Below are 24,428 nucleotides of genomic sequence, written 5' to 3'. Positions count from 1 at the left end.
AACTTCAAGGAGAGCGGTTCAATTGTTGTGAACAAGGCTTCAGGGCGCCCAAAATTTCAGCAAGCGCCAGGACCGTCTCCTAAAGTTGATTCAGCTGCGGGATCGGGGCACCACCAGTACAGAGCTTGCTCAGGAATGGCAACAGGCAGGTGTGAGTGTGAGTGCTGGTGTCAAGAAGGGCAGCAAAGAAGCCACTTCTCTCCAGGAAAAACATCAGAGACAGACTGATATTCTGCAAAAGGTACAGGGATTGGACTGTTGAGGACTGGGGACTGCTGAGGACTGATGAATCCCCTTTCCGATTGTTTGGGGCATCCGGAAAAAAGCTTGTCCGGAAAAGACAAGGTGAGCTCTACCATCAGTCCTGTGTCATGCCAACAGTAAAGCATCCTGAGACCATTCAAGTGTGGAGTTGCTTCTCAGCCAAGGGAGTGGGCTCACTCACAATTTTGCCTAAGAATACAGCCATGAATAAAGAATGGTACCAACACATCCTCCGAGAGCAACTTCTCCAAACCATCCGGAACAGTTTGGTGATGAACAATACCTTTTCCAGCATGATGGAGCACCTTGCCATAAGGCAAAAGTGATAACTAAGTGGCTCAGGGAACAAAACATCGATATTTTGGGTCCATGGCCAGGAAACTCCCCAGACCTTAATCGCATTGAGAACTTGTGGTCAATCCTCAAGAGGCGGGTGGAAAAACAAAAGCCCACAATTTCTGACAAACTCAAAGCATTGATTATGCAAGAATGGGCTGCCATCAGTCAGGATGTGGCCCAGAAGTTAATTGACAGCATGCCAGGGCAGATTGCAGAGGTCTTGAAAAAGAAGGGTCAACACTGCAAATATGGACTCTTTGCATCAACTTCATGTAATTGTCAATAAAAGCCTTTGACACTCATGAAATGCTTGTAATTATACTTCAGTATTCCATAGTCACATCTGACAAAAATATCTAAAGACACTGAAGCAGCAAACTTTGTGGAAATTAATATTTGTGTCATTCTCAAAACATTTGGTCATGACTGTACACGGGATATAGGCTACAAAACTCCAAATGCCTTTTTACACCCAGTCACCATCTCTTCAAAGAAAGTTACTAAATATAGTCCAGTTTGTAACATTCTCTATGAAATGGGCTTTAAAATTATTTGTAATTCAATGCAGTGAGCTTTGAAATGAATGATTTATTTCCAATTTAAAGTGTTGAAAATTCATTAACATTTTGATGACGGTAGTATGACAAACTAAAGAAAATATCAATTTCATCAAGTTTTTGACATTTTTATGTTTACTTTATGAAAATACTAATATTAATGGACCAAAATACCAACAAATTGCAAAATGTATAGGTAGATGCAAAAATGTTATTTCAACCTGTGGTGCCTGGCCTTAAAAATGAAAAGCTGAAATGTCTTGAGTCAAAGAGTATTCAACCCTTTTGTTAAGGCAAGCCTAAATAAGTTCAGCAGTAAAAATGTGATTAACAAGTCACATATTAAGTTGCATGGACTCACTCAGTGTTTGCAATAATAGTGTTTAACATGATTTTTGAATGACTACGTCATCTCTGTACCCCACACATACAACTTTCTTTAAGGTCCCTCAGTCGAGCAGTGAATTTCAAACACTGATTTAACCACAAAGACCAGGAAGGTTTTCCAATGCCTCACAAAGAAAGGCACCTATTGATAGTTGGGTAAAAATAAAAAGAGCAGAGATTGAATATCCCTTTGGCCACTGTGAAGTTATTAATTGCACTTTGGATGGTGTACCAATACACCCAGTCACTGCAACTATACAGGTGTCCTTCCTAACTCAGTTGCCGGAGAGGAGGGAAACTGCTCAGGGATGTCACCATGAGGCTAAAACAGTTACAGACAATGTTCCCTCAAAAAAATGTGGGCATTGAGTAAATTTCAGGTTAGCTGAGCGCAAACTTGAATGTTGTGAAAATTCTGTACAACTTCCAGCGTGTGTTTACTGTGAACACTGAGGCTGTACCCGCTTTAAGTTACAGTTGCAGACAGTGGTCAAGTAGGCTACTGTGGATATTTGATCATAATGTAGGCTTACCCGAGTGGCCTACCATCAAAAACAATGGAGAAAATGCATCCCATAACATTTTAACATGGAAATAGTTGATCTATCATTTAGCCTACAGTAGCAGCAAATGTGTGGTGTTCAATGTAGACCTACATTCCATGAGACAAAAACAAATATATACATGCAGGGCTTGACATTAACATGTTTATCCACTTATCCTTCCGACAAGGAGGTGACTGAACATTTTGTTGTGCTGTAAGAAACCACTACAAAATAAAATGCATTATTCCAATAACATTACTACAGAGATTCAGACAAATTATGCTACCCTCTGCCTATTGTCTAGTTAGCTTATTCAAGCCTGTCTCAAAATACAACACTGCCCCTTTAAGACAAAAAAATCTTTATCCAATTTGCTTTTCAAAGATGTAGAAATGTACAAGTGTTGTGCCCTTGTAGGAAGCAATCACTCTCCCATTGCTGACTACAAATTATCTATAACTGGGCTAAAAACTAACTAACTAGCAAACGACATGAAAAAATGTGCCAAGTGGCTACATGAAGCTCTCGCTTTGATCTCAAAATAAGTGCATCTACTCATTACGCTCATGCTGTAAACACAGTCCAGTTCAAAGTGAATGGCACAGATCCATATATGGCAATGGTCTATTTGCATATAGGCCTACTGCAGCTCTGATTGCTTATGCCGCACCAGTCTGCGTAGAGTATGGACTGAGTCGTGTGTGTCAATGCAACAGAATCCTACTCCGATGCGTTCTGCCCACAAATAAATATCTTGCATAGTTTTGCATACTAAGTCTTGCATAGTTCAATTTGTTTTGGTGTGTTGCATTGAAAGTGGCCAATATTGGATTGATTTGATCACAATTTCCACAGTAAAGGGACGCGTTGATAGTGTTAACTAAAGGGGAAAACTCTTGAATGTTGAGTAAAGATCAATGTCGTCCTTCTCTGCGTGGGCGGATATTTCGCACACAAGCAGCTTAGAGGGAACATTGGTTACAGAGTTTAATGGCTGTGATTGGAGAAAACTGAGGATGGATCAACAACACTGTAGTTATTCCACAATACTAACCTAAATGACAGAGTGAAAAGAAGGAAGCCTGTACAGAATACAAATATTCAAAAACATGCACCCTGTTTGCAATAAGGCACTAAAATAAAACTGCAAAAAATGTGGCAAAGAAGTTAATTTCATGTCCTCAACACAAAGCGTACTACTCTTCACATTCTCAAGCATGATGGTGGCTGCATCATGTTATGGGTATACTTGTCATTGGCAAGGACTAGGGAGTAAAAAAAAAAAAGAAACGGAATTGAGTTAAGCACAGGCTAAATCCTAGAAGAACCCTGTTTTAGTCTGCTTTCCAACAGACATTGGGAGACCAATTCAACTTTCAGCAGGACAATAACCTAAAACTCAAGGCCAAATATACACTGGAGTTGCTTACCAAGATGACATTGAATGTTCCTGAGTGGCCTAGTTTCAGGTTTGACTTAAATTGGCTTGAAAATATATGGCAAGACTTGAAAATGGTTTTCTAACAATGATCAACAAACAACTTGACAGAACTTGAATATATTTAATAGGATATTGTGTGTAATCTATTTTGAATTCAGGCTGTAACACAACAAAATGTGGAATAAGTCAAGGGGTATGAATACTTTCTCAAGGCACTGTATAGACACTGATATGACACCTATATTGACACCTCTCCAAAGGATCATGGGTAAGGTCCTCCAACAGTACCGCCATTTACTGCCTCTTGATGAGTTCTCCACTGTGTCCCAAATAGCACTGTATTCCCTATACTGTACTGCACTACATTTAACCAGAACCCTATGGGCCTTGGTCAAAAGCAAGGCTTTTCCCTTTATATATTCCATTTGGGACACTGCTCTTATCTCTAAAGGTCTAACTTGACCCTTTCCTCACCCCTTAACCCACATCCCATTACACGCTTTAGTACTCTCTGTTGTCCTCTCTCTGTTCTGGTCACCAATGGTATGAAGAACTACCTTCACTGGAACTTCGCTGGAAATTGTCATATAAAATATGTAATTATGCTTTTCTGATGTTAAATCTGCTCCCATTGTGTAAAATCTTTGACAGGAGCTAAATTGCCTAGGCAAAGAAAGAGAGAAAAAGAGCACAGGAGACACAGAGATGTAGCCACGGGGAACTGAAATCAAAGTGCTGAAACTGGTGCCCAAGCTAAGTGCACATTAGAACGCAGGCAGGTAAATCGACGGGAGTCACAACAGCTCTTTCACAAAGTCATTAACTTTGTTATGCAAAGGGGAGAATCAGTCTAAATTACAGACACACTCTCTGGAATGAGATATACATAGCTATAGCCTCATGTTGCAGAAGTTTTATAACAGCAGATTGTTGGTAAAGCACACTGAGTATACAAAACATTAGGAACAACTTCCTAATATTGAGTTGCACACCCTTTTCCCCTCAGAACAGCCTTAAGTCGTCTGTGCATGTACTCTAAAGGTGTCAAAAGCGTTCCACAGGGATGCAGGCCGATGTTGACTCCAATGCTTCCCACAGTTGTGTCAAGTTGACTGGATGTCCATTGGGTGGTGGACCATTCTTGATACACACGGGAAATATGGGATCATAGCCAATAAGGGATCATAGCTTTCTCCTGGATTCACCTGGTCAGTCTATGTCATGGAAAGAGCTGGTGTTCCTATTGTTTTGTACACTCAGTATACATTTCATACACTCAGTGTATGTGTTTGATGGAGACACAATGATCTTAAAAGCCCCATACAGGGTACCCATCACATTACATTATATTTTCATTCATATAATAAAGAACATGTTTAATTGAGAGGCGAACATCAATGTTTAATAGTGACCATTAAATCTACCTGCTAAACAATGAAATATGATCGGCTTACTTCACATTCTCTATATAGACACCGGTTAGGTCTCACACTATGATGAATCCCATTTGGTTCACTATATCCACTAGCCTCTCCCAGGGGGATCTGCCTATTCCCACTATGAGACTGTAATATCATCCATAGCCTGCAGCAATCCATATGACTAATTTCTCCAGAAGTCTTCAGCTGAGATAGCGAGCTGCTAGCACAGACTGGCTGCTGACTGTTCAAGAGCTGGAAAAATATATTAGATCATTGTAGAGAGAACCCAGTGCTGAGAGTTTTCTCGGTTTGTGAGTTCAACTGCATAAACAGTTGGTGGTTTCGTGTAGCACAATGATTTGAAACTAGTGACCACTCAAACCATATGGAGAGAGAGAGAGAGAGAGAGAGAGAGAGAGAGAGAGAGAGAGAGAGAGAGAGAGAGAGAGAGAGAGAGAGAGAGAGAGAGAGAGAGAGAGAGAGAGAGAGAGAGAGAGAGAGAGAGAGAGAGAGAGAGAGAGAGAGAGAGAGAGAGAGAGAGAGAGAGAGAGAGAGAGAGACTCTGACTGACTGACTCTTCTGTTCTGGCATCTCCAATTAAGGGGCATAAGAAATAATGATGACATAAACTCATGTGTATCTAATGGAATACAAAATAATAGTTTAAGCAACTCAAGGACACGCCCGAAAATGCTGACAGCTTGTCGTGGTTAGAATACAGGTCTTCCCTGTGGCTCAGTTGGTAGAGCATGGTGTTGCATGGTGTGTGCAACGCCAGGGTTGTGGGTTTGATTTCCATGGGGGGCCAGTACAAAAAAAAAAAATGCATGAAATGTATGCATTCACTACTGTAAGTTGTTCTGGATAAGAGCGTCTGCTAAATGACTAAAATGTAAATACAGGGAATGCAGGAATCTGAAACACAGCTGGTGAAAATAATTTCACCTGAGATCTGAATATTATAGACAGACTGATTTGATTATAAATCACTGGATAACTGTGATTGTGTTGAGATATTCAGCTCATATGATGGGTTGTTATAAATGGATTTGTCACTTGATTTGCCAGAGTTTGATAATCTTTTCTCTTAACAGTCTACTAATACACTATTGTTAAAACAATAAGCATCAGAGCAACTTAATGTAAAATGTTACCAAATCTCCTTTTCAACATTTACATTTCTCTGTCCTGCTTCATCTGTCAGTGTTTCTGCTGCAATAGGTACAGTATGAATGGATGTGAGCGGTTAACGTCACCGCACAGTGACAGGGTCAAAAAGCATGAAATCGGCTACTAAATTAAGACCATTTAGAATGATGTGAAGTACTGGCACCAAGCGAGAAAATTAAACTGGTTTCAAATGAATATTTTAGGGATATAGGACTTCATTAGACTACACACAGCATCATCAGCAAGAAAGCTAGCTACAGTAGCAGATAAGCCAGAATATTTCCCTCTTCATGTATTAGGGAGGGTAAATTGATATTTAGTCTCTCAAAGTCTCTCAAATGAACACTGATGAGCAGTCAGGAATGGTTTACAGTTATAATGGTAATGTCTTCTCGCAAGAAAAAAAAAAATCTAATTCAAACTGCAATCTCTTCCCTACCAGGTCTCTCCATTGTTTCCTCCAGAGATATTACACTAAGCCACTTATTCTGTTTTTCCATGTTTGTTTGCACTTACAGTACACTACATGACCAAAAGCTTGTCGAATGTCTCATTCCAAAATCATGGGCATTAATGTGGAGTTTGTCCCCCCTTTGCTGCAAAAACAGCCTCAACACTTCTGGGAAGGCTTTCCACTAGCTTTTGGAACATTGCTGAGGGACTTTCTTCCATTCAGCCACAAGAGCGGGCACTGATGTTGGGTGATTAGGCCTGGCTCGCAGTTGGTATTCCAATTCATTCCAAACGTGTTCGATGGGGTTGAGGTCAGGGCTCTGTGCAGGCCAGTCAAGTTCTTCCAGACTGATCTCGACACACCATTTCTGTATGGACTTTGCTTTGTGCACGGAGGCATTGTCATGCTGAAACAGGAATGGGCCTTCCCCAAACTGTTGCCACAAAGTTGGAAGCACAGAATCATCTAGCATGTCATTGTATGCTGTAGCGTTAAGATTTACACCATTCCAGCCGACACTTGGCATTACGCATAGTGATCTTAGGCTTGTGTGCAACCTTTCGGCTATGGAAACCCATTTCATGAATGTCCCGACGAACAGTTCTTGTGCTGACGTTGCTTCCAGAGGCAGTTTGGAACTCGGTAGTGAGTGTTGTAGCCATGGATAGACAATTTTTACACACTATGCACTTCAGCACTCGGCGGTCCCATTCTGTGAGCTTGTGTGGTCTACCACTTCCCGGCTGAGCTGTTGTTGCTCCTAGACGTTTCCACTTCACAATAACAGCACTTACAATTGATTGGGGCAGCTCTTGCAGGGCAACATTTTACAAACTGACTAACTGATCACAAGGTGATGAACTATCAGTTTAGTAGAACGTTACAGGTCACCAGGCTCCGTGACCTTTGACACAATGACGTCATTCATAGTGACAGTGTAGTGATTGAGAAAACCAGTTCCTGCCTTCCTTCATTTATTCAGAGAACGAGGGATGGAAATGGAGGGAGGGAAGGGAGTTAGGGAAGTGAATCAGCCATTTGACAAGTTGGTACATCTGTCCATCTCTCATCTGACTGGCTTAGTGACAGTCTGTCTGTCTATCTCTCATCTCACTGGCTTAGTGACAGTCTGTCTGTCCATCTCTAATCTCACTGGTTTAGTGACAGTCTGTCTGTCCATCTCTAATCTCACTGGTTTAGTGACAGTCTGTCTGTCCATCGCTAATCTCACTGGTTTAGTGACAGTCTGTCTGTCCATCTCTAATCTCACTGGTTTAGTGACAGTCTGTCTGTCCATCTCTAATCTCACTGGTTTAGTGACAGTCCCTCTGGCTCTATCGGCCTCAGCTGTCTAACTAATACTTTTGGGGCGGAAGGTAGCCTAGTGGTTAGAGCGTTGGGCCAGTAACCGAAATGTTGCTGGATCAAATCCCCGAGCTGACAAGGTAAAAATCTGTTGTTCTGCCCCTGAACAAGGCAGTTAACCCACTGTTCCCAGGTAGGCTGTCATTGTAAATAAGAATTTGTTCTTAATTGACATACCTAGTTAAATAAAGCTTAAATTTAAAAAAACTCAAGGCCAATGGAAGGCAGAACACAGCTTTAGTAGCTAGCTGCTAGAGTTTTGAACACACACACACACACTCACACACACCTTCACAGAGACACGCATACATGTATGCATGGACATACAGGAACACTTGATCATGCACCTATCTATGGACTTGGACACACACATAGAATAATATAGGAACGCATGCACTCACACACACACACTACGTACCTTTAAAGTTGATCTTGAAGCCAATGGAGCCCACGCTCTCGTCTGACTGGAGGTGAAGCCACATCTGATGGGTCATGCTGACTATGAGGTCAGGGACGAAGCTACCTGAGAGACTGGGGGGAGGATGACAATACACTGTTAACCTGACTGTAATATGGATACTGGAACATGGACAATAAACTGTTAACCTGACTGTAACATGGATACTGGGCCATGGACAATAAACTGTTAACCTGACTGTAACATGGATACTGGGCCATGGACAATAAACTGTTAACCTGACTGTAATATAGCATTTATAACAACACATACCAGAAACGGACTGGCTATTAGGCAGTTCTGGCAAATGTCAGAATGGCTGGTCCATCTTTAGCCGAATGGGCCTGTCCAAATTGTGTTTTTTATGCCAAAGTATCAGTATTTGTATAATAGAGAAAAAATAATGCTCCGGTATGCTATAAATGTCTGGGCCGACTTCTGGTCCCAGTCCGTCCCTGACATGTACTATACTATCACACTGCAACATGGGACTGTTACATTGACAACAACACACACTATCCCCCTGATTGTAACACGGTACTGGCACATTGATGGACAATCTTTAAAATCGAGTCAATGTTATGGGGGACTACACTAGCTTTGAAGATGAATGTTAACATGCATAGTACCACATAGTGTCTCTGTCATGCCCTGATCTGTTTTACCTGTCCTTGTGATTGTCTCCACGCCCTCCAGGTGTCGCTTATTTCCCCCAGTGTATTTATCCCTGTGTTTCCTGTCTTTCTGTGCCAGTTCGTCTTGTATGTTTCCAAGTCAACCAGCGGTTTTTCCGTTCTCCTGCTTTTTGCATTCTCCTTTTTCTAGTCCTCCCGGTTTTGACCCTTGCCTGTTTCTGGACTTTGTACCCACCTGCCTGACCATTCTCCCTGCCTTGACCATGAGCCTGTCTACCACTCTGTACCTGCCTGTCCACGACCATTCTCTTGCCTACCCCTTTGGATTAATAAACATTGTAAGAGTCCATCTGCCTCCTGTGTCTGCATTTGGGTCTCGCCTTGTGCCTTGATAGTCTCATATGCGGTGCAGGGAATACAGTACATTCAACAATAGTGTAGTCTATGTTATGGATATAGAATCACAAAGACCACCTGAACTTTTGAGGACCTCTAGTCCATATAGTAGTTAACTGGCTTAACAGTCAATACCATTTGCATACAGAATACATAAAACCCACCACAGGAGGCTGGTGAGGGGAGGACGGCTCATAATAATGGTTGTAATGAAGTGAATGGAATGCTATGAAACACATAGAAACCATGTGTTGGATGTGTTCGATACCATTACATTTATTTTGTTCCAGCGTGTGAAACACAGTAATATAGATACAGTAAAGTGCTGAGCCACTCACACTTGGAGTATTGTCTTGGGGTCACCCACTTCCCCTCCGTCACCGATGGTTAGCGTGTCGTAGGCAATCTCCAGGTCAAACTCCTCAAAGTTAATCTGAATTACCTGTCAGTGGCAAGAAGAAATGAAGCATAATGGTTAGCCGCGTGTCAAATGGCCTGAATTAAAGTTTATGGGTTTCTCACAATTTAATTCCACTGGCCTAGCTAATACAGGAAAACAAGCATGCTCCTCCAAAAATGATATTTACCCAAATAACTTAAAAAGCCCCTGAAAAGGGTAGATTCTGTCCATGAATATGGTATCCATATTAGGACAATCTTAGCAGGAGTCTTTTATATCGGCGGTCCTAATTTTTTAATATGGTGTCCATATTAGGACAATCTTAGCAGGAGTCTTTTATATCGGCGGTCCTAATATGGACACCATATTAAAAATTAGGACCGCCGATATAAAAGACTCCTGCTAAGATTGTCCTAATATGGACACCATACATATAGAACAGAAATATGTTTGCCTTCCCTTCTGACTATGTCTAATTTGGGATATTGAAACTTCTGTAAATGCATTGAATTCATGTGGGTCTCACAACTGTAATACTGTGAACTAAAATGATCACTTATTGGCATTTGTAGCTGAAAAGGACTCCTGATTCAGAGGAGTTTGGCATCACAAAAGAAAGACTGTTGCCGTGTGTTTTGAGAATTCATTGAAATACAGGGGTGATAGTAAAATACTGCCTGTGATTGCAGGACCTTTTGATGGTAGGCCTATACTATATTAATAAAGGGATAGTTCACTAATTTTTTTGTTGTATTTTGTTCATTAGTCCATGATGCAAAATGCATCATCATCATCACAGTTTTCTGGAAAACTTCACATGCACGGTTTCTTGGGATTTAATTTTCAACTGAAAATGTAACATCTTAGCAAGTAGTAGCAGGAAATCACAGGTCTGCATAAACTTTGAAGCATACTGTACAGTCGCTGTCCATTGGGCAAAAACTGGTTGAATCAATGATGTTTCCACATTGTTTAAACTATACTTAAATTATCATTTTAAGACTTTCCCTGAAAGTTTGCAGTAAGAAATGTACGGCCATTTATTTTGTTGACTGACCACCTCAGATGACAGCAATTTCTGTTATACATTAGAATGTTGGTTCATTCCATGGCTCATTATTCTTTTGTCTAGTTATCAAAATCATGCCACTAATCTAAGATGAAAATATGGAAATTTAACATCCTGTTATATAAAAAAATAAAGCTTTAGTGCATAATTAGGGTTGCAGCTGAAAAAACTGCTGACAGCTCTCTCTCTCTATCTCTCTCTCTCTCTCTCTCTCTCTCCTCTCTCTCTCTCTCTCTCTCTCTCTCTCTCTCTCTCTCTCTCTCTCTCTCCCTTAGGACTAAGACAGGCTCCCATCCTCTTTTTTCTCCTAAAGTCCCTTGGGGTATAGGTCCATATGGTGAAACAGAAGAAGAGAAATAACTTCACATTCGCTAATTACACTAATTACATTGTGAACTGTCTACACATTAATACAAATCTAGTTGTTTCTTAGAAGAACACTGACAAGATATTTTCCACAATGGTGAATTTTCTTATGGAGAGCCCCCAGACATATATCACATGCATATTACCAGTATGTATATCGACATTCACAGGTAGATCAGGAAAAATAAATATTTAACTAATCAAACGTGACTTACACGGAGGAAACCAATACCATCAGGACTCTGAATAAATATCACACGATTAAAACCGTCCCTAACCCAACACCAAATCAATACAAAAATCAGACAAAAGGTCTACTTGATTAAAATACAATTTCCTTAGCTCTCCATGTGATGTAGACCTACAGAACTCTTATGTGTGTGTCTTGTGTCATCTAGAGATAATTACATTTCAAAGGTGCTATATGACATACTTACAGAAGGATCGGAAGTGTTTTTGTCCGGATTAATAATAAAGGGCAGAAAGTCAGAGTGTCAATGTCAATGTGTGTGTGCGCGTGCGCGTGCGTGTGGAGAGGATGCAGAAGGGATTGAAGATTCTTTTCATTTTATTAACTCATCAAGGTTCAGATGGAGACCGCTAGGCCCAGTTGGTATGGCAACTGTGCCAGAGAGGAGTTTTAGCAGGTGGCTTCCTGTCCTCTCCTCGGGATAGAGTCCCTTCACCTGGTTGATTGATGCTCAGATAGTTCACCATTCCAGCCCCGAGTAATAAAGCTGTGTTTTCAAATGCCGATTACAAAGCACTCAATCCCTACTGCCATCACAAAGGTCATCGTTGTGTTTGTGTGTTTGTGTGTGTGTGTGTGTGTGTGTGTGTGTGTGTGTGTGTGTGTGTGTGTGTGTGTGTGGTGTGTGTGTGTGTGTGTGTGTGTGTGTGTGTGTGTGTGTGTGTGTGTGTGTGTGTGTGTGTGTGAGCATGCCTGTGTACTATACACATGCACGTGAATGAGTGTGTGCGTGATCATAAAGATTTGTACCAATGCAAAACCTCTGTTGTATTACAAACAAGGCGGTTGAGGCCACACTATTACACATTCAACAACAAAGCATTGAGCCCAATAAACCCATATCCTAGTCTTATGACTTGACAATGAACATTTAAAGTCCCAGTGAGGAACACCACGGAAGGAGGTGTTTACTCACTCACAGAGAGACAGATCTGTCTCTGAGGAGTCAACTGGAGCGGTTTCAATAGGCCTTTATGTAAAAACACAGGGTTTTTTAAAGCCTCACAAACCTCTGAGGGGCCCTTCAAACCCGCCAGTAAGCGCAGCGCTCCTCTCATCAGGAAGGACTCGAAGTTAATGTCCTCTCTCAACTGAGACAAATCCCTTATTTTATGTTGTTCAGTCTGCTCCCCGTGTTCGTACCACAAAATGGCTGTTTTCTATGTCGGTAAAAGCCATCGTCTCATAGCCATTGTCTTCACTGCTTATGATGTGGATTTAAAACAAGTTACTAAGTAATTATTAAGACTAATAGGCATACCATTTGTCATGCAGGCTTGCTAATAACTATTGCCTGACGTGTAGCATACAAAGAAAGAAAGAGATATGAGAAAGTAACAGCTACACCTAGCATCGCACACTTGGCTGCTAGACCTGTACAAGAGGATGCCTCTTAGCTCTCTCTACACACACCGACATAATGATTATCATCAGGTGCTGAAAAATAACCGAGCCGTGCCTAGCGAGGTGTTGTGGATATTGGCAGGTGAGTTGTAGTGTTTGTGATGATGGGGGGTGAAGGGTGATTAGACGAAGGGGGACTCTGTCACTCATGATTCCCACATGCTCATGCTGGGCCGAGAGGGGGCTTAAAGAGAGTGCTTCATACACACATACGCAACCCTGCCCCAAGCCCATGCCACACACATGGGCCCAATCAGACTCTCATCCATTCCCTGTGACAAGGCACCCAGATCGTTCACACACACTCACACTCACTCATTTCCTCTAGATTAGCCCTCCACACGGATGGGCTGTCTGATTCCCTCTGCCTCTCCATCTCCCCCAGTAGAGTGCTTCTTGTTGTCATGTTAGAGCAGGCAGGAGTGTGTGTGTGTGTGTGTGTGTGTGTGGGGGGGGGGGGGGGGGGGAGTATTTGTTGTGTGTGTGGTGTTGAGTGTTTTTGTTCCGTCTCACTGTATCATTGGCAGCACCATTCTCAGTGGAAGCTACTGTAGTGTTTGCTTTGTGTTTGTGAGCCATCTGTTGGGCACTATCTATGGTTTGGATAGAAGTCTATGAAATTGATGAAATGGACAAATGCAAACACTCTTTTGTTGGTAATAAAGTCCAGATTGATGCTTGGATTGGTTGCAGAGTATTTACAAAAATGGAGGATATTTAAGCACTGGCTCCTATTATAGCTGAGGGAAACCCCCGGAAACACCACAACCATATGTGCAGAGACCATCTGTGCCTGCACAATCATTGTGGGATTCAAGTTGGAAATTATTGAATGACTCCTCTGGTTTCATCAGAGGAGTCATTCAAGGAACTGATAAGAATATTTACATGATCACAATCTGCCTTGCCACAGGGAGGCCTTTGAGTCTCAAGATTCAATATTCAATTTTAACTTCAAAAACATCAAAATGTGTCGGCGTGCGTTTCAACTCCCGGGGGGGGGGGAGTCATTTTTTTTACTTCCCACAAGCCACTAGCACTTCAGGGCTCTGATCTGCCAATCACAAGCCAGGGATGAGAATGCGAGTTACACATCCTCTTTCCCTTGGAACATTTTCAGAAGAGAGTGAATCCTCTGCATGTGTTGGCAGAGGTGTGTGTTTAAAGATCTTTTCATGCCCTATGGATCATGTAAAGCTCATTTCGGAGGTAGTGTGCTGATCGGATTACCAGGACTTATTGAGCTGTACATTAACATCTTCCAGGCGGTTCCCAACAAAGTCTGTCATCACTATCTCTAGTCCTCTAACGCAGGAATCATCTATCCTCTAACCCTATTTTCTTTCATCATCTGTCACGACTTCTGCTGAAGTCGATGCCCCTCCTTGTTCGGGTGGTGCTCGGCGGTCGACGTCACCTGTCTTCTAACCATCATTGATCCATTTTCCATTGGTTTTGTCTTGTCTTCCTACACACCTGGTTCCAATCCCATTCATTACATGTTGTGTATTTAACCCTCTGTTTCCCCTCATGTCCTTGTCAGAGATTGTTTGTTGTTATGTGCTCGTGTATTTGAATTGGTGCGCGACGGGTTATTTTACCAGTGTTTTTTTTTATGTACGTTGGCTTTTGGAGTTTGTTTTATCTTTATTAAACTACTCCAGTTACACCAAGTTGGTTTCTCCTGCGCCTGACTTCCCTGCCACCTACACACACAACAATGACATCATCATTGTTAACTCTTTATTTCATCTGACAATGGCTAGCAGTTTCTTAATTGTGATAATAACAGAACATTGTCATCAGTTTTTCGAGGCATTACTGAAATATTTAATCTAACAGCCGTTTATTTGCTGAAATTTGTGCAGTTGTCCAGCTATTACAAGGGACAGGCAGCTATTTGAGACTTTTTGCTTAATTGAAGTTTTACGGTAGTTCCTCAACGCTTTCTCCTCTAATTGGAGAAAGTGACAATAGTGAATGTGACAATTTGGAAAGCGCCAAAGTCAAATCCTCCGTCTCTAAAGAGTGTTACTTAATATAATAGAAAAATCTTACGTTTCACTTTCACCTTAAAAGACGACTTTGGGATTTTGACAACGAGGGCCCTTTATCTACTTCCCCCAGAGTCAGATGAACTTGTGGATACCATTTCTATGTGTGTGTACAGTATTAAGGAAGTTAGAAGTAGTTTTGTGAGCCAATGACTGGAAGTCTATGAGTATCTACTAGCATGCTAGCAGATCCCCATAGACTTCCAGTCAGATACCCATAGACTTCCAATCATTAGTGCTAATGCTAGTTAGCAATTGTGCAAGTGCTAGATAGCAACTTCCTTTAAATTGCACACAGATACATAAAAATGGTATCCACGAGATCTGACTCTCGGGAAGTAGATAAAGATCCCCACTGCCAAAATCCTGAAGTACAGTATGCCTTTAACTGCTTTCTCTAATGGTGATATTCCAGCAAACAATCAGTCTCTGGAGTGAGACCAATGAGGTGATGTAACAGGATTGGATTTGTGCTGGATGGAGCACTTCCTACAAGTGGAGGCTAGATCACTGATATACATTTGCATATGTCAGGTTCATAGCTACTCTGATGAAGGGGGAAGAAACAGGACGAGTAAGTCTATGGCTATCTCCCAATTACCTCTCCTTCCTCCCAAAGTGTGCACTTGTTCACATCACCAAACCAATGCTTTTAAGTTTGTGGAGAGTAAGTAGTGAACTAGTGTACACTTCAGAAGGAAGGAGAGAACTACAGTATGAGTACTCTGATTCTTGTCCTTCAAGCATTACACAGTAATACATAGTAATACACATTGACTAGCAACTGAATGTGATGGCTATAATAGAATGTGATACATTTGGACTGTTAGCACACACTTAACAGGCAATACAATAACTGTTTTAACATAGCCGTTGCAAGACTCCATCTGCAAAGGAAAGGCCTTGCTGCAGCAATGACGTTGTATGCGGCTCTAAACTGGCAGAAGCAGGGCGGCTGTTTAAAACATCGCAAGAGAGCCGCAGCAGAGAGAGAAAGCGAGAGAGCAAGAGAGAGCGAGAGAGCGAGAGAGCGCGAGAGAGAGAGCGAGAGAGAGAGCGAGAGAGAGCGAGAGAGAGAGAGAGAGAGAGGAGGGTGGACTAAGGTCTCCAAATTGAATTAAGGCACGACAACCTGCAATACTCTCCCACCAAGGTTAAAACAGGGAACGCAATATAAATAAATTGGTGCTCTGAAATTGTGTCTGCCAAAAATAAATGAAGCAATAACGTTCGGTCCTGTAAGCAGCTATTACCCATCTCTTACCTCAAGGAAGAGGGCATCAGAATCTAACTGCCACTGAGAGGGTGTGACAATGTTTCTACAGGAAACCCTTCCCCTTTTCCCTCAAGTGCTTCTCTTGTTTTTTTTTGTTTTCAGTTTTTTATTTTTACAGTGAAGTGATCTGAAGCTCCTTACATGTTTTAGAGAAGGAATTTCTTTAATTAAGAATAGTGTCACGCCCTGACCTGAGAGAGCCTTTTTATGTCTCTATCTAGGTTTGGTCAGGGTGTGATTTGGGTGGGCATTCTATGTCCTTTTTTCTATGTTTTTGTATTTCTTTGTTTTGGCCAGGTATGGCTCTCAATCAGGGACAGCTGTACATTGTTGTCGCTGATTGGGAGCCATACTTAGGCAGCCTGTTTTCCCTTGGGGTTTTGTGGGTAGTTGTATTCTGTTGTGTCTTTTTCACCTGACAGAACTGTTGGCTTTCGTTTTTGTTTCTTTGTTTAAGTGTTTTGTCATTTATAATAAATGATGACCAATTACCACGCTGCATCTTGGTCCCCTCTTTCAGATGATCGTTACAACAAGATGGTTTATCAGAAATGCATTCTATAATATAGAATAAGGAGCAATAAGGCCTCAAGGTTTGAAAAAAGACTCTGTATGTGTTAACTAATATATATTAAGTACTTTAGGTAGAATTAGGTTTCCCAGATCCAGATTAAGCCTATTCCTGGACTAAAAAGCATGCTTCATGGAGAATTTCCATTGGAAGTCAAGTACTTGGCTTATTCTGGGTCCGGGAAACCAGCCCTTACAGTTTTCTGAGATTTTAAAGGATGTGTGTTGTGTTTTAATGTTGTCGAAAGACTAAGTAAATGTCCAGAGTAATTGGTATTGTAAGTGGTGACCATAAACGATCATTGACACCATTGACCTTAGCAAATCAAATCAAATGTTGTTATAGTCAGTGCAGATAGTTTGGGTACCATTCATTGACTATTTAGCAGTCTGGCTATTTATATTGCACTTGCTTGTGTTTATCATTGACACTCATTGAAATGACCTGGCCCACTTGGTCTTAAAACATTTCAACTCTTTCAGAAAACTCTATAAAAAAGCTCTAGATTTATTGAAAACAACATTACAAAAAATGGCAGCGGGAAAACAAAAACAACTTTCCACAGTTGTTCTGGCTCAGTCCCAGACCATTCAAAATGGTGAAATGCCAACTGAAAAAACAAGGCAAAATGGAGGGAAGGAAGAAAACATCTCTATGGCCCACAAGGCTTTCATGCTACCTTCCATCCATCATCGCCATGGGAATATGTCCAAACAATTTCATAACAGACTTTTGAAAATTTTTGGAGTTTCTCAAAATATAACATTGGAGTAAGAAATGAACTGCCAGGACTAAACCTTGAGGCCCTTTTAGGTTTTATGTTCCTGGCCCTTGCTAGGGACCCTGTCATAGTGCATTGGTAATATCATCTAATAAACTGGAGTGCTTGTGGGCTGCTTCTTTCTTTCTTTCTTTCTTTCTTTCTTTCTTTCTTTCTTTCTTTCTTTCCTTCCTTCCTTCCTTCCTTCCTTCCTTCCTTCCTTCCTTCCTTCCTTCCTTGAGGTAATCACAGATCTGACATGACTGTTGAAATCAATGTAAAGATCAGTGATTATCTCAGGGAAAGGAAGAACAGAGAGTATTAAATTGGGGTCTGATTCTTAGTGTGTGTCAGAGGTGCTGCTAGCTAATGTACCTGTAGACTGGACTACAGTCTCAATGAGTTCGGCTGCACTCCAGATGGTTCTAAAATGTATTTATGGACGAGCGAGGTGACAGGTGCAGAGAATGTCAGTAGATGATAAGGAGAAATTGGTTTGTTCTCCTACTTATGACGGAACAGTAACATTTTAGCCTTGACAAACTATGAGTCCAAATTGGGTATCATGCTTATCAAAAGTTAGACCCAGTGAGTACACTCACTGTCCCTATAGAAGGGGCGAATCAGACCTGAGATCAAAAAGCATTTTAAATCTTTCATATTATTTAGCTGCTTGCTTGAGCTTGCCTGGCACAACGGAGTCAATGGAATAGTCCCAAGTGTAAACCCCTCTCTCTTTCTTTCCTCAGAATCAAGCAAACGCTCAATGTATTTATACCCAGGTCTTTGGAGATATTTGTACCCAGGTCTTTCCACATTCTGTTGTGTTACAGCCTGCATTTATAATGGATTAATATACATTTTGTAACGGCCGTCGAAGGGAGTAGACCAAGGCGCAGAGGGTTGAGTGCTCATGTTAACTTTTTTTGAACCCGTAAACAAAACAAAAAAAACGAACGACAGCTTAACAGTTCCGTCAGGTACAAAAACATTAGACTGAAAACAACCACCCACAAACACAAGCTGAAAAACCTCTACTAAATAGGACCTCCAATCAGAGGCAACAAGAAACAGCTGCCTCCAATTGAAGGTAAAAAAAAAACTAAACATAGAAATAGAAAAACTAGTCACGGACATAGAAATATACTAACATAGAACATATACCAAAACCCCCCAAACACATAAAACAAACCCCCTCTGCTACGCCCTGACCAAACTACAATAACAAACAACCTCTTTTACTGGTCAGGACGTGACACATTTTGTGTCACTGGCCTACACACAACACCGCATAATGTCAAAGTGGAATTATGTTTTTAGAATTTTTGACAAATCAATTAAAAATGAAAAGCTGAAATGTCTTGAGTCAGTAAGTATTCAACCCCTTTGTTATGGCAAGCCTAAATACGTTCAGGAGTAAAAATGTGCTTAACAAGTCATATAATAAGTTGCATGGACTCACTCTGTATGCAACAATGGTGTTTAACACATTTTTAAACGACTACCCCATCTCTGTACCCAACACATACAATTGTCTGTAAGGTCACTCAGTCAAGCAGAGAATTTCAAACTTAGATTCAACCACAAAGACCAGGAATGTTTTCCAATGCATCTGACATTGAACATCCCTTTTGAATATCCTTTTGAGCATGGTGAAGTTATTAATTACACTTTGGATGGTGTATCAATACACCCAGTCACTACAAAGATACAGGCGTCCTTCCTAACTCAGTTGCCGGAGAGGAAGGAAACCACTCAGGGATTTCAACTTGAGGCCAATGGTGACTTTAAAACAGTTACATAATTCAATGGCTGTGATAGGAGAAAACTGAGGTGGATCAACAACATTGTAACTACTGTTTTCAATAAGGCACTAAAGTAAAACTGCAAAAAATGTGGCAAAGAAATGAACTTTATGTCCTGAATACAAAGCATTATGTTTGGGGCAAATCCAACACATGACATCACTGAGTACCACTCCTCATATTTTCAAGCATGGTCGTGGCTGCATCATGTTATGGGTATGCTTGTCATCGGCAAGGACTAGTGAGTTTTTAAAATTTGTATTAAAATAAACGGAATACAGTTAAGCACAGGCAAAATCCTAGAGGAAAACCTGGATCAGTATGCTTTCCAACAGAAACTGGAAGACAAATTCATAATTCAGCAGGAAAATAACCTAAAACTCAAGGCCAAATATATACTGGAGTTGCTTACCAAGATGAAATTGAATGTTCTAAAACACAAGGCCAAATGTGTCCTGTTTCATGATCTAGGCGTATGTCGCATTTGAACGTTATTATAATATTTTTTATCAAAATGCTTATTTTTTTAGAAAGGCCTTCTGGGACATGTGAATTTTCATGTGCCTTAACAAACTTGTATGCCATCTGTAAATATTAATACCATTTTGTGAATACAATTTTGTAATTACGAGCCTAGTTTGTTTAGCCACGGAAAAAGTCAGGAACCTTCCTGCTAGCCATGATTGGCTGAGATAATGGATGAGCTAGACATGCAGAGAGATGAGTTCGGATGGGCCTGCCATGTAGCACGCTTCTGTCTGTAACATAAGCTGCTCAGTATGTGTAGATATTCCTTGCTATCGCATCTTTTTTGAAAGACAACATTAGCCATGGAGAACTGCAAAAGAGTTGCTACTGCTTTCAACAACATTGCTGCCCTGAATTTAGCAAGCGCTATCGACAAAGATCCGTGGGAAAAAGTTGTGATGGACTACTTTCTGAACCGGAGTGACTTGATACAACAGGCCAAACAAGCTGTAGCTACAAACAAAATGGAAACGGCACAGGGCGTCTTAGTTAAAGTGGTTCCAGTCTGCTGTGAAGCATTCATCCATGTATATTGGTTAGAGTCTAGCTACATTTTCAGATATTATACGTTTCTAATTTAGTCAGAAAGCCATTTTCATTGCAAGTTAAAGCGTACTGTTAGCTAGCTAGTGAACGTTAGCTTGCTGGCTTGCTAGCTAACGTTACATGTATGAACTGTGTGGTAATATTCATATCTCAGAAATCAATTTGCATTGCTAGTTATAGGCTGATGTCAGCTAGCTATCCAACATGGATTTATTTTCCCTGGTTGACACAGACATGCTCAGGAAAGTGATATCACAACTTAAGCCTTCTACCTGCCTTCTCAATCCTATCCCTACAACCTTCTTCAAAACTGTTTTTAATTGCATATAAGAAGTGCAAGCTATTGTTAATCACTCAGGGTTCACAGGCACTTTCCCTACTGCACTAAAACTGCTATGGTGAAACCACTTCTGAAGAAAAGTAATCTAGATTCTTCAGCTCTTAGCAATTTTCAGCCAATTTCCAACCTTCTGGAGAAATTGGTGTTCAAATAGCGGGCTGTAGTGGAGCGGGTCGAGAGTTTCAAGTTCCTTGGTGTCCACATCACCAACGAACTATCATGATCCAAACATACCAAGACAGTCGTGAGGAGGTCACGACAAAACCTTTTCCCCCTCAGGAGACTGAAAAGATTTGGCATGGGTCCCCAGATCCTCAAAAGGATCTGGGAGAGCATTCTGACCGGTTGCATCACCGCCTGGTATGGCAACTGCTCGGCATCTGACCGTAAGGCGCTACAGAGGGTAATGCGAACGGCCCAGTACATCACTGGGGCCAAGCTTCCTGCCGTCCATGACCTATATAATAGTCGGTGTCAGAGGAAAGCCATTCAAATTGTCAGAGACTCCAGTCACCCAAGTTATAGACTGTTTTCTCTGCTACCGCACGGCAAGCGGTACCGGAGCGCCAAGTCCAGGACCAAAAGGCTCCTCAACAGCTTCTACCCCAAGTCATTAGACTGCTGAACAATTCATAAAAACCGGCACCAGACAATTTACATTGACAACTCCCCCCCCCCCTTTTGTACACTGCTGCTACTCGCTGTTTGTTTGTTACCTATGCATAGTCACTTCGCCCCCACCTACATGTACAGATTACCTCAACTAGCCTGTACCCCTGCACACTGACTCGATACCGGTGTCCCCCTGTAGATAGCCTCGTTATTGTTATTCTTATTGTGTTACTTTTTATTATTACTTTTTATTTTTGCCTACTTGTTAAATATTTTCTTCTTCTTGAACTGCACTGTTGTTTAAGGGCTTGTAAGTAAGCATTTCACGGTAAAGTCTACACTTGTTGTATTCAGCGCATGTGGCAAATAAAGTTTGATTTGATGATATACCATTTCGTAGCTCTGAGTCTATACTTTTAGCCAATGTAAAAAACACAATTTCAAATTGCTTCATATAGTGCATTCGGAAAGTATTCAGACCCCTTGACTTATTTCACAATTTGTTAAATTACAGCCTTATTCTAAAATTGGTTAAATATTTTTTTGCCTCATCAATCTACACACAATACTCCATAATGACAAAGCGACAACAGGTTTTTAGACATAATTGCAAATGTATTACAAATAAACAACAGAAATACCCTTTGCTATGAGACTCGAAATTGAGCTCATGTGCATCCTGTTTCAATTGATCAACATTGAGACGTTTCTACAACTGGATTTGAGTCCACCTGTGGCAAATTCAATTGATTGGACATGATTTGGAAAGGCACTCATCTGTCTATATAAGATCCCACAGTTGACAGTGCATGTCAGAGCAAAAGCAAAGCCACGAGATCGAAGGAACTGTCCATAGAGCTCCGAGACAGGATTGTGTCAAGGCACAGGTCTGGGGAAGGGTACCAAAAAATGTCTGCAGCATTGAAGGTCCCCAAGAAGAGAGTGGCCTCCATCATTCTAAAATGGAAGAAGTTTGGAACCCCCAAGACTCTTCCCAGAGCTGGCTGCACGGCCAAGCTGAGCAATCGGGGGAGAAGAGCCTTGCTCAGGGAGGTGACCAAGAACCTGATGGTCACTCTAACAGAGCTCCAGAGTTCCTTTGTGGAGATGGGAGAACCATCCAGAAGGACAACCATCTCTGCAGCACTCCACCAATCAAGACTTTATGGTAGAGTGGCCAGACGGATGCCAATCCTCAGTAAACAGCCCACTTGGAGTTTGCCAAAAGGCAACTAAAGGACACAGACCATGAGAAACAAGACTCTCTGGTCTGATGAAACCAAGATTGAACTCTTTGGCCTGAATGTCAAATGTCACGTCTGGAAGAAACCTGGCACCATCTCTGAGATGAAGCATGGTGGTGGCAGCATCATTCTGTGGGGATGTTTTTCAGGGACTGGGAGACTTGTCAGGATCGAGGGAAAGATGAATGGAGCAAAGTACTGAGAGATCCTTAATGAAAACCTGCTCCCGTGCTCAGGACCTCAAACTGGGGCGACGGTTCACCTTCCAACAGGACAAAGACCCTAAGCACACAGCCAGTACAATGCAGGAGTGGCTTCGGGACAAGTCTCTGAATGTCCTTGAGTGGGCCAGCCAGAGCCGGGACTTGAACCCGATCGAACATCTCTGGAACATACCTGAAAATAGCTGTGCATCGACACTTCTCATTCAAAATGACAGAGTTTGAGAGGATCTGCAGAGAAGAATAGGAGAAACTCCCCAAATACAGGTGTGCCAAGCTTGTAGCGTCATATCCAATAAGACTCGAGGCTGTAATAGCTGCCAAAGGTGCTTCAACAAAGTACTGAGTAAAGGTTCTGAATACATATGTAAATGTTACAGTTGAAGTCGGAAGTTTACATACACTGAGGTTGGAGTCATTAAAACTCGTTTTTCAACCAATTCACAAATTTCTTGTTAACAAACTATAGTTTTGGCAAGTCGGTTTGGACATCTACTTTGTGCATGACACAAGTAATTTTTCCATCAATTGTTTACAGACAGATTATTTCACTTGTAATTCACTGTATCACAATTCCATTGGGTCAGAAGTTTACATACACTAAATTGACTGCGCCTTTAAACAGATTGGAATATTCCAGAAAATGTTGTCATGGCTTTAGATGCTTCTGATATGCTAATTGACATAATTTGAGTCAATTGGAGGTGTACCTGTGGATGTATTTTAAGGCCTACCTTCAAACTTTGCTTGACATTATGGGAAAATCAAAAAGAATCAGCCAAGACCTCAGAAAAAAAAGTGGACTCCACAAGTCTGGTTCATCCTTGGGAGCAATTTCCAAACGCCTGAAGGTACCACGTTCATCTGTACAAACAATAGTACGCAGGTATAAACACCATGGGACCACGCAGCCGTCATATCGCTCAGGAAGGAGACGCGTTCTGTCTCTTAGAGATGAACGTACTTCTGTGCGAAAAGTGCAAATCAATCCCAGAACAACAGCAAAGGACCTTGATAAGATGCTGGAGGAAACAAGTACAAAAGTATCTATATCCACAGTAAAACATGTCCTATATCAACATAACATGAAAGGCCGCTCAGCAATGAGGAACCCACTGCTCCAAAACCGCCATAAAAAAGCCAGACTACGGTTTACAACTGCACATGGGGACAAAGATCGTACTTTTTGGAGAAATGTCCTCTGGTCTGATGAAACAAAAATAGAACTGTTTGGCCATAATGACCATCATTATGTTTGGAGGAAAAAGGGGGACGTTTGCAAGCGAAAGAACACCATCCCAAACGTGAAGCACCGGGGTGGCAGCATCATGTTGTGGGTGTGCTTTGCTGCAGGAGGGACTGGTGCACTTCAGAAAATAGATGGCATCATGAGGAAAGAAAATGATGTGGATATATTGTAGCAACATCTCAAGACATCAATCAGGAAGTCAAAGCTTGGTCGCAAATGGGTCTTCTAAATGGACAATAACCCCAAGCATACTTCCAAAGTTGTGGTAAAATGGCTTAAGGACAACAAAGTCAAGGTATTGG

At 41.4% G+C, this 24,428-nt stretch overlaps 1 protein-coding gene across 1 annotated transcript in view; it reads right to left on the bottom strand.

The window, feature by feature from the left end:
* LOC106570400 (CUB and sushi domain-containing protein 3) overlaps window positions 1–24,428 on the bottom strand; it is a 738,870-nt gene that overhangs the window by 343,630 nt on the left and 370,812 nt on the right. Inside the window, exons 12-13 of the mRNA XM_082961236.1 lie at window positions 9,770–9,873; window positions 8,362–8,474 (exon numbers count right to left, since the gene is read on the bottom strand). Of these exons, the coding sequence (XP_082817362.1) occupies window positions 8,362–8,474; window positions 9,770–9,873 (217 nt within the window). The remainder of the gene's footprint in view (window positions 1–8,361; window positions 8,475–9,769; window positions 9,874–24,428) is intronic.

The sequence above is a fragment of the Salmo salar genome, chromosome 14 (genome assembly GCF_965601325.2).
Source record: "Salmo salar chromosome 14, fSalSal1, whole genome shotgun sequence".
In the NCBI taxonomy this organism is placed as follows: domain Eukaryota; kingdom Metazoa; phylum Chordata; class Actinopteri; order Salmoniformes; family Salmonidae; genus Salmo; species Salmo salar.
The sequence above is the reverse complement of the archived record's forward strand: the minus strand, read 5'-3'. Positions and strand labels throughout refer to the sequence as shown.